At 44.9% G+C, this 17,162-nt stretch overlaps 1 protein-coding gene across 1 annotated transcript; it reads right to left on the bottom strand.

Annotated features, from left to right (window-relative positions):
- Positions 1-3,184: 3,184 nt before the first annotated feature.
- LOC142581955 (isoamyl acetate-hydrolyzing esterase 1 homolog) lies at positions 3,185-16,085 on the bottom strand. Its single transcript, XM_075691389.1, has 6 exons — positions 15,973-16,085; positions 13,419-13,471; positions 11,349-11,568; positions 9,088-9,175; positions 5,346-5,464; positions 3,185-3,461 (listed from the first exon to the last, which is right to left on the bottom strand). The coding sequence occupies exons 1-6, from the start codon at positions 16,045-16,047 to the stop codon at positions 3,258-3,260; spliced, it is 759 nt and encodes a 252-aa protein (XP_075547504.1). The 5' UTR covers positions 16,048-16,085; the 3' UTR covers positions 3,185-3,257.
- Between the last annotated feature and the right edge of the window lie 1,077 nt (positions 16,086-17,162).

Genomic DNA, 17,162 nt, shown 5'->3' with positions numbered 1-17,162 from the left:
CGGCGCACTGGGCCCGTGCATAGGCACACCGTGGTGCCGGTCTCCTAATTTTTCAGCTCCTATGGTTCCTCAGCGCGAACGAAAGCGCGGTATACGCGAGCTTTGTGCATTACGTCCCTATCCGATTGTGACCACCGCGGTGAGGAATCGAACCCGCGACCTCCTGTTTAGCATGCAGAACGTCAGAGCCACTGAGTCGCGGCAGCGAATGTAATGCATTAAACGTGGGAAACGAAGGTTGTAGAAGATTTGGATTTTTGAGAACCGATTGAAAAATGAAGCGATACTTAACCGGTGAGAGCAAGGAGGGCTCGCTATGATATGCGCAAGTATGTGCTCGCGCTTGGTTATAAGCCCAAAAAGTGCATGTAGACGCAATGAAAGTTCGGGGAGCTTGTATGACCTGCTTTGGGGAGCACAGCGCTTGGGTGACGCGGACAAGGTGACTCTTAGGTGACGTGTCGTCTAGGCTTTATGATTACAATAACTGTATCATGAACAAACTAGCCTAAAAAGGCTGTGCTCCTGTATTACGTAATAGTTGTCGAAACAGAGCGAAAACAAAAAAAAAACGCTTAAACGAAGAATAGGACGGACTAGCATACGCGTCAATTCTACGGAATGTTCGCAGCGTCGTCGTAGTATATCATTATTTGATATATACGAACAAAGTGAGTCAGCACCCTTTTCTCCTGTCCGATTATTCTGAGGTGCTCCATCTATCTCATAGCTTTCTTTTTTTCTAGGAATGCAACGAAAAAGCTCCAGTTTGCAATACAACGGAACGTTTTCGATGCAAAACCAGCGTCTAATCTTTAAAAAACTTATACGATAAAGGACATAAGCGGCGACGGTGCTTTATGGAAAAAGCGTAAACAGCATAGTGGCTTCACTTCGCGAGAATTTTCCAATGTAAATACAAGAATTCACGGAGCTACGTCGTTTGTCCCTCTATAGTGGAATCGGCGAGGTTTCACAGGATTTCGCTTTTAGGAACCCCTCCGCGATCACAGCTAGATGTGCTTGAACATCCGCTGCAGGTTAGTATCGGGGAAGCCTACGAAGAAATCAGCAACTCTTACCGATATTCAGAAAAATAATCACAAAACGCAGCGAGCGTCAATATACGAAAGCTTAATGACGAAATCCTGTGCATAGCTCACTTTTAGAGTTTAAACACAACTTCAAGCAGTCTGCAAACAAACAGGCCCTCTGAAGCCTATATATATATATATATATATATATATATATATATATATATATATATATATATATATATATATATATATATATATATGAGAAACTTGTCAACCACAGATGCATGATGATACAAAATGTACCAAGTATTGTCCGTAACAACAAGCGTAAGTAGTCGCATTCTAGGCGCATCTGCTGCGATGCAGTTTTACTATTACTCAGCCAATCCCAGATAACTATACAGTTCGATATTTTCATAATGGTAACCGCGCGATCAAAACGACGACGGAGTGAAAGGACATAGGACGAGCGCTGACTCACAACTAAGTTTACTGAAACACACATCAGGAATATAAGCGACACGGGCGATCACATGGCCGTCGAGGAACGCACAACCATGTCACGTGGATACAGGGCATCTGTTATCGTATCGAGCTATCTAGGTAAATAAAGACCTGCTGAGAAAGCGCGATCGAAGGCCGGCTAATGCACCACGCGCCCTTTCGGTCAATGTGACCTGCTTTGCTCATGTGTCTGCCCATTGCCGGCAATGTAAGTGTAAGCCTCTGCTCAAAAAGCGAAAAATTTTGTTTAAGAACACTGATGCATCCACCACATTAGTCGTGGAAGCAGCCCGCATTGAGCGAATGGGCAGGTGGTGCATTAGCCAGCCTTCGATCGCGCTTTCCCAGAAGGAATTAATTTACCTAGATAGCTCGATACGATAACAGATGCCTTGTAACCACGTGACCCGGTTGTGCGTTCCTCGATTGACCATGTGATCGCCCGTGTCGCTTGCGTTCCTGATGTGTGTTTCAGTAAACAACTTAGTTGTGAGTCAGCGCTCGTCCTGTGTCCTTTCACTTCGTCGTCGTTTTGATCGCACTGTTGCCATTATGAATGTATATATACCAACTTGCCCAACTATCCACTTTAATACAGTTCGATATATGCGCTAATTATGAGCAGTCATCATATCATCGTTTATTTGCCAGCTCCACCCTGAGAAGCCAGTGGATTATTCCCATAAGGTTGCTTTGTGAGGGGCTATACTTTAAACAGTGCGTTCGGCTGCAAAAATTCACGCGACACGGGTCCCACGACAAATGTGAATTTCTGCTCTGTTAAAGGCATGAGACTTCTAAATTATAATGAATAACCGCACCACCTCACGAAAACTACTAAAGATTGAAGGTTTTAATTCGGGTTAGCGTGCCCACGCTGCGGCGGCAAGAATCCAAATTTTTCGACGATCCCGTGTTCCGTAAACATTTTTTTGGACACGAGCTGCACGGATATATGTTTATGTGCTATGCCAGCACATGTATGTCATCAACAACTGCGTCTCCTGAAATAATGACCAAAAATTTAATCAAAATTTACAGCCACTCAAGTATCCTTACGGGATCTGAATGCGAAAGCATTGCGACTTAATTGGTGACGTCCATGATACGTTACGTCATACAGTGTCACGTGTCTTTTACAACTTTACCTTAATCCACTTTAATTCACCTTCATTTACTTTACTCCACCTCAAGTCACCTTACCTTTAACTTGCTCTAATTTTGTATCACTGCTGACGTCATACAAGACGGCGATGACGTCAGTGATTATGATGCTTGCGGTACCACTGTTTGTCTGCAACGCCGGCCTTTCTGCTTCATGGGACACATAATGATCTCACATTAATAAAATAGCTTTAACGAGAAGTTCGCGTGTAGTTTGGTGCAGCTCAGAGATGAAGCGAAACTTTTTCAATGCGCATAGTTGTGGGACACCTCGCGGGTGTTTTGACGAGGCGCCCAGCTCGGGTTGCGATTACGCACTGCTAAACGCTTAAGCGCCTGCCTCTTCTCGAGTGCCGGATATAATACACTCGCAAGAAGTTAGAAATACTCCCGCGTGATGTAGAGCAACTCAATTACAATGCGCGGCCTCGTGTGTTCGATAAACACAAACAAAACGTGTTTTTTTAATAAATATAATTTATAAATACTGATTGATTAACAATAACGAAGACGTCGATGAACTTCGGAACGCGAATTTGTCAAGCGTGCGGTCTATAGACGCGCGCAACCACAAGTCTCGGACGCCCAAGCCGAGATCGCGTCCTCCGGTTTGTCGGGATCGAGGTCGTAGAAGTCCGGGAACAGCCGGGGCGCGTCGCCAACCACTTCCCTGAGAACGGGAAGGAGCACAGCGGTGAGCTTGTGCGAGCCGGCCGGCGACAGGTTGACGCCGTCGGACAGCAGCCGGCTCCAGTGCTGACGAGGCCATGCGCAGGACGATGAAACGTAAGGCATACAAGTACAGTCGACGAAGACTGACGTGGTACGCTGAATTATTAATGCGGTTTATTAAAACAATTATTTTTTATTGCACGCACAGGACCATTCCCCAGAGCCATTGATGTTGGTATGTAGGAAAGGGCGGCCTAGAAAATGCGCTTAATAAAATTTTGAAATTTTGTAAGTAGTAATATTTGGTAGGACTTAGCTTATATATGTACACTACCGAACAAGTTGCAATTGAATAAGAGGGCATGTCTTCACATAAGTATGAACATACCATGTGCGTGTGCGTTAAATTAATTAATTTTTTACGGTACATATACTGCAATTTACGCATTGAAGCCGGTGCGTTCGCAAAGCGTATCCACTTGGAACGAATTCTCAGGATGACACCAGTTTCTGGATATTCATTCCAAGAGCAGGCGACGAAATACTTAGATTGGCGTTCCAGTCACATTCGTGGTACAATGCAGAAAACGACGTTTTAAATTACGGGGTTTTACGCTCCAAAACCACTTTCTGATTATGAGGCACGCCGTAGTGGAGGACTCCGGAAATTTTGACCACCTGGGGTTCTTTAAAGTGCACCTAAATCTAAGTACACGGGTGTTTTCGTATTTCGCCCCCATAGAAATGCGGCCGCTGTGGCCGGGATTCGATCCCGCGACCTCGTGCTCAGCAGCCCAACACCATAGCCACTGAGCAACCACGGCAGTTATAAACGACGTTTTGTTAAAGAGGTAAGTGGAACAACAGTAGATTTTTTTCACTGCACATCTCAAAACCGGTGCGATCCTTAGGACTCGTTCAAGTCGGTATGCTTTGTAGGCTCACCAGATACAATTAGTAAATTGCAATATGTACCGTAAAGTAACTGGTGAAAAGTTATTCAATGAAAGTCTGTTAATTAGTCAACTACGCGTTTTGATTCTTATTGTAAGTAATATCCGGCTCTTCGAGCAATCCAGTTCAACAATTAGGATTGTGCTATCCTACCACAGGTGATATAAAGAAAGTTCGGTGTACCAAAAAAGAAAATCCCGCATAATATATCATAGGGTGTATGCGTCTGTTGCGATCAAAAAATTGAAAATCCATAGTGTTGCGTGTAGCGCCATGTTAACCTCCTTCGGATAACCCTTTACTGGCAAGATGAGAAAGGCCTGACCTAGAATGTTTTTATTGCTTCATTTCATCTTGATATTATTCAAATACAACCAAATGAAATATGAAAAGGTTTCTCTGCAAACTAAGTGAGATACAGGGGGTCGAAAACATTGTTGACCAGCTGGTTAGAGGCAAATGTATGGTCCAAGAGTGGTGTTTGGTACTTGCTTTGACAAGGTAAATGTGTGTTCTTGAGGTGCACTTCAGTGCAGAAAAAGATAATAGCTTTCTTAAACAATGGAAAAAATTTTTCGCATTAGCGATAATATGACCACCACGTCCGCTAAGACGATACCGACGAGGTCTTCGAGTTTTGTCACCGAAACATCTACTGCTGCTCACGGTTGACGTTTTTGTGACTACCACTGTTGAGCAGATACATAAATTAAGGTAAGTTTAAAGACACAGATTAATAGTCGGTTTTGTATAGTGTTTGCAGATATTTTTGTAAGGTCAGCAATATCGTTGAGCTACCACTTAAAGGGCTAAACAACTGAGTCGTTCGCCGTCAAATTTCGCGTGGCATAAATCCACGTCTTTGTCGGCCAGACTTTCGGCGCCATCGTCAGAACGCCGAAACAATCTTTCTCATAGTTTCCGCCCGCACAAAAGGTGCACCTTCTGAAGGAGATCGACGGATTCGTACCACTGAAAGTTGACGAGTGCAGGGCGAGATGTGACGTCACTTACTGCGTCATTGAGAAACTCTGAATGCGCATCGACGACCTTGACGCCTCTTCCCAACCCGACCATGGCGCAAGCCTTCGCGTACTTGGTGACAGCCGCAGATGTTCGGATTGAGTTTCTGCCTGCAAGGAAAAGTCAAGAAGGAAAAAAAAAACATTGTGCAGGCAATTGGTCAGAAAAAAAAACATGTAGAAAAAAAAATTAAGGAAAAACAGGAAGAAACTTGTGCAGAAACTATTGATGATGATACTCAATGCCATGGAATAGCCGACAGTTTCCAAAAAGCTATTTCGCTATATTCGAGCCACTTTTCTACTCTTCGAATCCATTAAAAACCTGCTATTGAGTACAGATTTTGACGCGCTCAACACACCTCCAGTTTCTTTCTTTCTCTTTTTTTTGGTAGATACCTTTCTAATTAAGTGAAGTCCTCCTATAATGCTGTAAAGAAATGCGTGAAAGTTAGTGGGATCAAACCTGTCTTCCAGCACAGCAGCACGATGCCCTAACCATTAGTCGACGGTCACACGCATGCTCCTACCATGCCAAAGTAACTCTTCGAAACGGCTAGGCGTATACGTAGTGTGCCGGTTTCTCACATTTGTACCTCGTGATGGCTATCTAGGGCTTTGAGAGGCTGTGTTAGACTGCACTGACTTCGGAATCGGCCAAAGGAAACGGTTAGATAAAAAAACGGTCTGATGAGACGAAGAAAGCTATTTGCTTCTAAAGGTTCCACAGAAACCATTGAAAATCGATTGTTGAAGCAGGCGAACGTTCTAGTTGCTCGACTCTCTTGAAAGCCTCTTGACCACTGTGGAACTTTCTCGTACTTTGGCTGAAAGCAGCTTCCCGTGCTGCGCGTCACTCTTCACTGATCGATGGCGGGTGGCTCGATCCATCCGAGGCCATATTTGTGTAGTGTAACGCGACGCGCAAACCCAGATGGCATGGCTTACACGCGCTACTGAGCTGGGGGATGGCGTCGTCACTGACGCAACCAACCGATAGGTTCCTTCACCACTAGTGCTTCCGGATTTCTTTCCGCCGCATTCCCTCTTCACGTCCCCGCCTCCTCATAGAGTGGCTCGTCGCCTCAAACCAATCATCGCAGCTTAATTACAATCCTGCCCAGTACAAAATTCATTCATTCATTCATTCATTCATTCATTCATTCATAGCTCAAATACCCCATTTGGAGTTTTACATAAGAGGTGAGTCCATCTAGGTCATATCTTCAATGAATGCCTTGAGTTATGAATGCCAGGAGTGGTGCACCGCTTCAGCAGGTAGATGACTCCAGTCTTTCGCTGCTTGAACGAATAAAGAGAAGATGAGCGGTGGTTCGACCTGGATGGGGATAAGCAGCTTCTGAATGGCTATGACGAGATGAAGTGCGATGCGCAGGCGTGATGTGGGTCTGGTGAAGCAGCGAGTGATAAAACTTGTAAAAGAGACACAGTCTTGCTGTTTTGCGGTGGTCATCGAGGGCTGGAAGGTTCAGAGAGGTTGTTTAGTGGAAGGCTGTTACTGGAAGGTTGTATAGTGACGCTAGTGTAGTAAGCGTAGTCAGAGTAAATGAACCTTGCTGCACGATCCTGTATGGATTCCAGTGCTGTTGCCAGGTTACACCCCTGTCAAGCGGGCAAGTTAAGTGCACTTACGGGAGTGCACTTCGGGACCTTGAGTGACACTTAAGGCTACGCGGCGCTATACGGGAAAGCAGAGCGCACCCCCAGTAAAAAAAAAATGCCGACAGACTAAAATCGTGTTATTATTTTGGCGAGGAATCATTGCATGCCACCAGCGCTAGTAATTCCTTTTCTTTCTTCAGCTTCCACGCGGGATAATTACTGCCCGACATGCAGGGTGTTGCAGCGAACACTTGCCTGTGGCAGAGAGCACAGTCCTACTCTATAAGCTGGTCTAGTCGAAGAGGTGGACATTACTTATGCAACAAAACTGATATGCATAATATACTGAATGACGAAAATGCACTAATTAAGTTTTTACCTGATTACTTTTTTGGGACATGTTGCAATTTACAAATTCTAGCTTGTGAGAGTGCAAGGTATATCCATATGAAAAGATTTGTGTGAATGACACCATTTATGAGATGCGCATCGTCAATCTATCGGTAAAAATGCACCGTTGCTCCACCTACTGTCTTAACAAAGCGTCGTTTTGTGCATTGAAGTGCAAAAGTAGTGGGAACGCCGTTGCATTTCTCTGCAAAGTATGGGAATTAATATCTGGAAACTGGTGTCATCCTGAGAATTCGCTCCAAATGAATCCATCTCGCGATCTCCCCGACTAGAACTTGTAAATTGCAATGTGCGTCATAAGGTAATTAGTTAAAACTGAATTAGTTAATTTTTCTTAATTAGTCTATTAGGGATTTCAATTTCTTGTGCAAGCAATATTAGTCTGCCTCTTCGAGTAGACCAGCTCATGAACTGGAACTGTGCTATCTGCCACAGCCAATACCTAAAAAATTTTGAAAGTTCCATTTTGTTCCATTTTGTTTCATTGTTCCATTCCATTGTTCCATTTTGTTCCATTGTTCCATTTTGAAAGTGTTTGTTGAAACACCTGGTATTTCTTGCCATGGGCGGTATATACTGAGGGTGTTTGGTGAGCGCCCAAAATATGTGTGCTTAGTACTATAAAACCTTCAGGAACTTTTCAGACATGATTAACTACAAAGCGAGCCGCAACGTGAGTATGGGCGTTCAGCAGGTGCCCTTTTCAATGACCGCACAGCCGTAGGCAACGATTGAAAACGTGCCATTCCTTACAGAAATATGCAGGTAGCTTCGTCTTGTACTATTTAACAGCGATTGGAAACAAATGACTTGTTCATCAATTTTGGACACTTCCTTTTTCGTTAGCTGTCGAGATTCACCGCAGTGCACCAGCGTAATTCAATCGGCAGCGTATTCACATTTATATATATATATATATATATATATATATATATATATATATATATATATATATATATATATATATATATATATATATATATATATATATATTTCAGAAGGCTGCCTGAATTTCAGCAACTTTCTGTTTGCAACGCCGAGACATTACGTCCTTTTATCAAAATGTCTATTTAGGACACTTAGTCGTAACATCTTTGTTTCATTATAGCAGAATTTTGGTCACGAATACAACACTGTTATAACACAGCTGGAAAGTTACGAGTTACACTAGTGAATTGAGGTGAAGTACGGCAGATGGCAGCAGGGACACTGTGCGAAATTCCTGTGCGTGCATGTGCGTGCGCGCGCGTGTGTGTTGTGTGCGTGTGTGTTGCGTGTGTTGTGTGTGTGTGTATGCGTGTGTTGTGTCTGTGCGTGTGTGTGTGCGTGTGTGTGCGTTTGTGTGCGGGTGCGCGTGTTGTGTGTGTGCGTGTGCGTCGTGTGTGTGTGCGTGTATATATATATATATATATATATATATATATATATATATATATATATATATATATATATATGTATGTATGTGTGTGTGTGTGTGTGTGTGTGTGTGTTGTGCGTGTGTGTGTGTTTTGTGTGCGTGTGTTGTGTGTGCGTGTGTGTTGTGTGTGTGTTGTGTGTATTTAGTTTCGCGTTGAAAGAACAACAACGAATTGGCCAACAGTCCCGAAGACCTTGCACACTACCAAGATCGAGATAGCTGCTCCGCTAGTGCGAGCAATCCAGTGAACCCACTAAGCAAACAGCTGGAGAATGATATATACCTCGTCTCTTGCTATGGGCCAACCACAGCTGCTCGTCAATCGGGGGAGGTGTCACGAGGATTATCTTGCCGTAGGAAATGCCGCAGGCCTGCAGAAGAAATATAGAAAGTTGCGTAAGGCTCTTAATGGGACACTCAAGAAGAAGAAAGGTTGAGCTGGATTAGTAAAACACCCTTCTTAAATACTAGAAATACCATTACTACCGAGAGAGGAGGCATAATGAGTCATAATGATTCGATAATAAAAGACGGCGAGCGACGCCGCCTTGAAGTTCCCGCACCCGCATGCCGCGATGTCACAAATTTCGACGGCATCTATTCGGGCCTAGTTATTTTATTTTCTATTGATAACCAACATAGATAAATATGAACGACATTGTTTCTTAAGTAAGCCGAACACTGTGCTTAATTAGCAAGTTTCGAGAACTTTCACTACGAAAAAGAAATACGGAGGTTGAAAAAAAAATGACCTGCCACGGTAGGTGGCAGGTCATGACTATGGTGGTGACTATAGTATAGTGGTGGTGACTATGGTGCTGCACTGCTGAGCACAAGGTCGCGGGTTCGATCAAGGCCGCGTTGGTCGCATTCCGAGTAGGGGTGGAATGCAAAAATATATAATAATAATAATAATAATAATAATAATAATAAATAAAATTCTTCGTGTACCATAAACTAGAGGCTCGTTAAGGAACCTAAATTGGTCAAAATTGTCTCCACTACAGCGTGCCTCATGATTCGACCTTTGTTTTGGCACGTAAAACTTCAGTTTAATTTGAGAATGGGAAAGATACTTTGAAATAGGTGACGTCAAACTGACGATCAGGCGCGAAAAGAAAATAAGGAAGAAAGGAAGGAGAATCTTGACCTTCAGTTACTCTATTAGGAATGAAAAACTTATTGCGAAGTTAACCATACTATAGTTTGGAGAAGACTAGCTTAATCAGTTTGTACTAATTTAGCGTTTCCCTTTACTGTCCCTTTAAAGTAATCATCCTTTGATAAAATTTCGCTGTCAGTAAGGCTAGGATTACAATGAACCTAAGCGGGACTGTTACGGAAGCTTTATTTGGCGCGCAGTCAATTGCTATGATCATAAAGGTACATGTACGCATCTTTGAAATTCTCGCGCAAGAAGTAGACGTCGTACCGACGTCTCGCGTTCACTCGATGTTTTACCCATCGCGCTTGGTTTTTTTTTGTATTTTTACATTCAAACGACTCAGCGAAATAGTGCACAGCCCAGAGTGATTGCCAAACAGTAGCGAACGAATGTCACTGATTTTGCACAAGTCATACGAATACGAGACGCCCTCGAGTGACTATGCGGCAACCGCAGGCATATCCAGCTGCAGCACAGAGGCGTAGAATTACTTGAGTACAAAGTTAAACCGTTTTTGCGGAATTCAGTATCATACCTTCTAGATTTGGAGTAGGTAGCGCACGAAAATCGATGTGAAAAAGAAAATAAAAAGCCCACAATAAAAGGAGGACAAAAAGAAGGGGACACATGTAGTCCCGTGTGTCCCTCCTTTTTTGTCCTCCTGTTATCGTGGTCTCCATACACCAAATCACACAGCTCCAATTCACCCAAACTGCCAGGCCTTTAAATATTATCGGCATCCTTATGGCACTGCTGCGATGTCTGATGCCCACAGAGTGGGGAAATTAACATTTTGCAGCTGTCGAGGGCCGAAAGGTAACAATTTCAAAGGTGCAAAACCTGGAAGTCCATCACGTCACCAGTGGCTTGATCGATTGGCTGATTGATTGACTGACTTGATGGTATTTAACGAGTCAAAGTAACACGGGAGCTATGGGAGAAACTACAGCGAAGGGCTGTGCATTTATTTCGGCCACGTGGGGCCTTCTAACACACACGTCCAAAGCTCGTTGGACGAGCGTCACCGTAATGCGGCCGTCGTGTAGCCAGGTATCGAACCTGCGACCTCGGGTTCAGCAGAGTGACGCCGTAGCACTGAGTCACCGCGACCAGTCCGAGCACTGAAATATATCACGTTAATTACACCACCGGCGCATCTCCGCGAGCGCCACTCCTATATGCCATATGTGTCCCAGCTTAGGTTAGCGATTCTGTTAAAGAGACGATTTAAAAATCACGATGCATGACACTATTATATGACCTACGGTGTTCCCTCGTCAGAGGTCGCATAAGTCTTAAAACCGTATTTTGCGCCGTAATTTTTTCAATCTTTTCTTTGAACACTTTCGATAACGTCATCTGGGACGCCCTGCGTATACCTTGATGTAGTCGAGCATGTGGGCCACGTTGTCGGCGTACTCGTCCAGTGGGACATGCGTTGCCTCGGGGTCGCGCGGGTCGGCGCTGTCGCTGGTGCCCAGCATCAGGACGAGCGCGGCCACGCTGCGGGCGTCGTCGGGACCCAGCACGAGGGGCAGCGCGTGCCTCCACGCCCGAGTGTTGTAGCCGCACAGGCCGCGGGCCAGCACATCGCACCGCCTGCGGGACGTTGCGGTACAGTAACTCAGGGGCGGCGCACTGATGTGCGCGCCGTGTGAGCATCAAAACGGTGGAGAGAACGTTTCGACTGAGCCACGACTTCCCAGACATATGGCTACTACGAGACCAATGCCGGTGTCCCGCAAAGGCAGACTGCGCAGTCTAAGAAAAATTCTGGGATGGGATAGCGCAGGACGAACATGGTTCGTTGAACACTGCGCACATGTCAAGTTTTCGCTGACAATTCGATCTGGCGATTCTTAACTGTTACGATGCGAGCGACCAGGGTAGTCCAGAGCAGTTGCTGTTCGTCACAGTGAAGAAAAAGTCAATTGTAAGACTAAAAAGTAAGGCTAGTTGATTTTGTTTCAAGTTAGGCATTGTGCACTAGGGCGAAAAGAGACGCGAGTGAGCTACGAGAGGGAGTGCATTTCCGTTTCCTCTAGCACAAAGTTCTGTCGCTTGTCCCATGATATGCAAGGAGGAGCAGAGGGTCCTACGTGTTGGTCATAATCGCAGTGACTGAGGAAGACTAAAGGGTAAAAGAAAGGTCCCATAGAAAGGCAGGGATGTTATTGACCAAGGTACTTCTGGCTGGCCGCACTACGCGAAAGAAACGGGGAAGGAGGAAATTAGAAGAGAGGAGGGGAGCACAAGTGATGTAAGGCGCGTACGCATTCTGGTGGCAGCGTTCTCAAATTCTGTTATATAAGCCTGTAGACCTCGGGAAGTTTAGAACTCGGAGTTTTGGAAGAGAAGGTGGCAGCATGCGGCGAGCCGCGCGGGGTTATTCGAGAGAGTTCTTAAAATCTTGTCTGCGGGTGCGTCGTTCGTTGGGTGGATCTCGTGAACGTTGGCAGAAAAAGAATATCCCTATGGCCTGGAGATGAACTGGGGAACAAGACAAGGCATTTTTGAGGGCCGCCTAATCAGCCCGGTCAATTTTGGAGGGACTAGTTTTGTTCGTTCAGATGATTGATTGATTGATTGATTGATTGATTGATTGATACTGCACCGGTAACCAACACAAAGCAACACTTCAAAGTTCCACAACAATTAAATGGCACCTAAAGAAAAAGCATGTCGTGTCCAGAAAAGTCATTACTCCCGAAAATGTTGCGACACATTAAACTGGCGCTCTAGTCAACGCAGAAACCAACACGAATCGCGCAACTCACTGTTGTATTTTTTACGCACCTCCGTATCGTGTCAGTTCTTGCACAAGCCAACGTGTACTGCTAGACGAAAGTGTCAGCATTCCTTGGCTTACTTTTGTCTGGTAGAGTTCTTATCGGCGCAACAAAAAAATGCCGACGCACCTCCTCGCAATATTTTCCCAGATAACGCAGCCAGCACTGATAAGAAAGCCAAAGGAAGGCTACGTGAACGCTTCAGCTCTACTTTGTCTCTAACTGCCGAGCATTGATGGCGGTGCTAGACAGCTGGTATTACGCAAGAGCAATAGGTAAAAGAACGACGGAAAAGCGAAACTGACACAAACGAAACAAATTCCTGTGTAATTTAATTTCCGTCTTTCTTTTGATCTTATTACTAAAGAGAAAATGAGGCATCCATCCAATCGTAGCAATTACTGCAAAGGAAACCCTTACGGTTTCCTCGGTAAAAAAGCCTCGCAGCTGAAGGATAATTCGTCCCAAATCATGGCGAATTTTTCTTCAGCTGCGAGGTTTTTCTTTCGAGGAGCCCGCATGGGTTTGATTTGTAGCAATTACCACGGTTAGGGGACTGTCTCATTTTTCCTTTATTCATTACTTCTCTCCACCTTGCGGATTTCCGCAGAACTATTACGTCAAAATCTTTTGAACTTGAAGCATAAAGTGTAAACTCACCTCGAAAAGCACTCTGCGATAACTGATCCCCAACCACCGATGTTGAAAGCAGACTGAAAATATCAAACACCTTGTCAGCATTCAACATGCAAACAATGGCCTTTAGAAATCTGTTCAAAAAGTACTACGCATAGCTCGTTGAGGTTAGTGCTGTATAAATACGACGCGCAGGACATATCGGCTCCAAATTTACACATTTATGTCGTTATGCATTCAAAGTAAAGGGCACCCGTATGCAGTGCAGGCAATCATTTTTCACAGGTGAACTAATTACGGTTGACATGGCGTCGTTTTTCTTTTTAGTCGAAATTTTTATTACCCTTAGGTAATGGCAAAGTTCTGAAAAAATAAGTTCGACAGCCTTGCCCAATTTTTTGGAAACTGTAACACTGCAATAGTGAATAGTTCTTTCACAACAATGTCTTTGTAAATTTTTACCACCTTTTATATAAACTCTTACATAAAACATTTTTATGAAAAATTTAACATTTCTCAATGGTTGCTTTTTAACTTTTACATCAAACGACTCTACTGACATTCAGCCATCTATCAACCTTTTTCTTCTCTCTTCACGTTTCAAAGTTCCCCAAATCGTCTTTAGCATCGATGAAGAAATTCCCGAGATTGACGTAGCACGCATGATGTTCACCAATGAATGCCAATCGTGCCTTGCGATCTGTAAATCTGGAAAGTCTATACTCGAGATAAGAGTAGCCGTGATCTAATGGAACAATTAGGGCCTACATAGAGGCTACTGGCGTCCGATAGAGGCTCTGGTTGTTCGTGGCTAGAATAACGAACGCTAAACAAGAAGGATGTAAGATTGGGCGTGTTGGTAAAGCATGCTTTAAAGTTCTGTCAGCGCTCTGTTCTCTCATCTGTCCCCCCTGGTGTCCTTGCACTATTTAAAGAACTTTATAGAACGCTATAAAAGCTGACATACACGCCAGTGCTACGTCAAAACTGTTATGAAATCTTAAAATATATATAAACATTCAGTTCTAGGTTATTACGTGCCAAAAGGACGATTTGATTATGAGGCCCCCCCATTGTCAAGTAACAATAAATAAATTTCGGATTTTTACGTGCGAGAAGCACGATATGATAATAAGACACGCCATAGTGGGGGACTCCTTATGAACTTTGACCAGCTGAGCTTGATTAACGTGCACCTAAATCAAACTGTACAGACACTGTACAGTTCTTGCATTCAGCCCTCTTCGAAAAACGACTTCCGCTGCCGGGACCGAACCTGCAACCTGAACGAGCTCAGTAGCGCAACAGGCCATAGCCACTGCCATATCGTGGCGGGCGAAATCCTAATAAAGTGCCCGTTTTACCGTTCATGCATAAGACAGAGTATAGGCATTGACTGCTGTTAGGCTACGTTACGTCAGAGTGGTGCATGTAGCATACTGCATACGTGTTAACACGTCTTAAAGGGGTGCTAAAGGATAAGTTATTCTAGCTGTATTAGTAACTTTCAAAGCAAAACAATAAAGAAAGGCGCAAGAATGAAAGACTGGTAGCGGCGCCGCCTTGAAGTTCTCACACTAGCACGCCATCCTAGATATTAACGGCGTCTTCTGAGGTTTACATGGTTGATTACTTACCAGTAAAGATTGACTCAACCCGCCGTGGTGGCGTAGCAGCTAAGGCGTTGCGCTGCTGTTCATATAGATGCAAGATGACGGGATCAAATCCCGGCCGCAGCGGAAGCATTTCGACGAGGCCGAAACGGAGAGACGCCCGTGTACCGTGCATAGAGTGCACGTTAAATTACCCCAGGTGGTCGAAATTATTCCGGAGTCTCGCACTGCGGCGTACGTCGTAATCATATTGCGGTTCTGACACGTAAGAACTCCAGAATTTGTTTCGAGATTGACTGCGCTGTGCCCTAAAAGAGCCAAAGACTGAACTTAGAAAAAAGAATTCAGGAAATTTTACTGGGCCACGATGGCCCAGGTACGAGAAAATGCTTTGCAAAATCTGCGACGTCGCACTGATGTATACCGGCGCCGGCGTTTCGCGGGACATTGAAGAAAGAAAGGACAAGGGAACCTTCACCTTCACTTTAACGCTCTTCTAATAATCAACCTATTACAGCATGCTCAAATAAACCGGATATTTGAAGTACATCTTATCGGTATAAACTAATTTAGTGTTTCTCTTTATTGTCCCTTTAGCATACATGTTAAGTTATGCTATGTTATACGGCTTCTAGACCCACCGCAGTATACCCTATAGTGGCTATGGCGTTGGAGACGAGGCCTCGGCCGCCGCATTGCGACGGAGACGCGGTGCACAATTAAACGGGCTCCTGTACACCGTACACCGTGCGCGTTGAAGTACCCAACGTGGTGGAGAGATTCATTCGCACAGGCCCCCACTATAGAGCGCCCCAAAGCTATTCAGTTTCGGGACGTAAAATCCCGGAATTTCCTCTCTTTTTTTTTTTTTGGGGGGGGGGGGGGCTGCTCTTACGCTCCTCGAGAAAAGCCTGCAAATTAAGCCGACACGTGGTTCGAGAAAAACGGCTCCGATCCTTCCTCACCTGCGTCAGTGTGTCTCCAAACAGGTAGATCCTGGGCCACGCAACGCGAGAGGAACCCGCGGTCGCGTTCGACATCCTCGGCAATTCGTTCGCACTCGTCTTACAATTATGCCGCTGCGACACGCACTGATCGGACGTGCCTACTCACGGCTGCGCTATCTGCGCATTATAATTGCCGGAAGTAGTTATCTTTTGTCGAACTAATGACTTTCTTTTTTTGTTCCCGCAGGATGTATTGCGCTGACCACTCAACTATCGGTCTGCTGTCGGCCGTATTGATCACACAGCCGCGCACCGTATCACTCCGGGCCCAGGCGAAAGTCCGCCGCGTCAGTAATTATTAGAGTGGGAAACGATAGCGCGCGATACTACCAAAGGATGCCCCAGCGACATCACTCGTTAGACCATTGTTGATCGCTCTGTTTATTTGGTGGCACAAGATGAACGCGCGATACGGGATTATTCGGCATTGGGGTTGAAGTTTTATATTTTCGCGATAAGAGAAGGCGTTCCGATGGTATCAGCTTTTAAAAGCAATTCTTTATTCATTTACCTTCATCGTGAAATAAACGGGACTATACTCTGCGAGGAACGGCGCTGAAAGGCACCGTAGCGAGAAAGCGCTAAATTATGCGGGAGAACTGATCCGCCAATGGGGGCCGTAATAATCTATTTCCGGCATTTGCTAGGAATACAATCGCTGTACGCATTCTCACGCAGGCAACTCGAGAACAAAAGGAAGTACCAGGTCAATACCTGCCTCACGTAATGCGCGTTATCGCGAGTTCGCGATCTACACGCGAATCTCCAAATGCTGATATCATGTGTACGTCAAATTTTCCATTTCGCTCGTTCTGATTGAGGCGCGCTGCGATAGAGCTAAGCCCTTTCGACTGCCAGCACCGAGCGTATACTTCGTCCGCTAATTGCGCTGCGCGATAAAAGTCTATTTCATTACACAAACAGGGCAGTTCTATAGATGACAGAGTTGCGCGTGTGATGAAAAAGCGGAATGCCTGCTAGCGTATCAGCTCACAAGTGTGCACCGTGTACGTGCTACAGCGCCGGAAGGAGGCGTGGAAATAATCGAGAGCATCGATTGTCACCGAAAACAAGCAACCTGACCAACTTGACAACTGTACGAAAAAAAAAAAAAAAAGAAGCGGAAATTCTCGCACTTGGCAACCGCC

The sequence above is a fragment of the Dermacentor variabilis genome, chromosome 5 (assembly GCF_050947875.1).
Source record: "Dermacentor variabilis isolate Ectoservices chromosome 5, ASM5094787v1, whole genome shotgun sequence".
NCBI classification, from domain to species: domain Eukaryota; kingdom Metazoa; phylum Arthropoda; class Arachnida; order Ixodida; family Ixodidae; genus Dermacentor; species Dermacentor variabilis.
Note: the sequence above shows the minus strand (reverse complement) of the source record. Positions and strands in the feature narration are given on the sequence as shown.

Coding starts and splice junctions, on each gene's coding strand:
- LOC142581955 (XM_075691389.1), bottom strand. CDS start 16,047: ATGTCGAACGCGACCGCGGGTTCCTCTCGCGTTGCGTGGCCCAGGATC. Junction 13,472..15,972: donor TTGGAGACACACTGACGCAG/GTGAGGAAGGAT, acceptor TGATATTTTCAG/TCTGCTTTCAACATCGGTGG. Junction 3,462..5,345: donor CAGAGTTTCTCAATGACGCA/GTAAGTGACGTC, acceptor TGGCCTCGTCAG/CACTGGAGCCGGCTGCTGTC.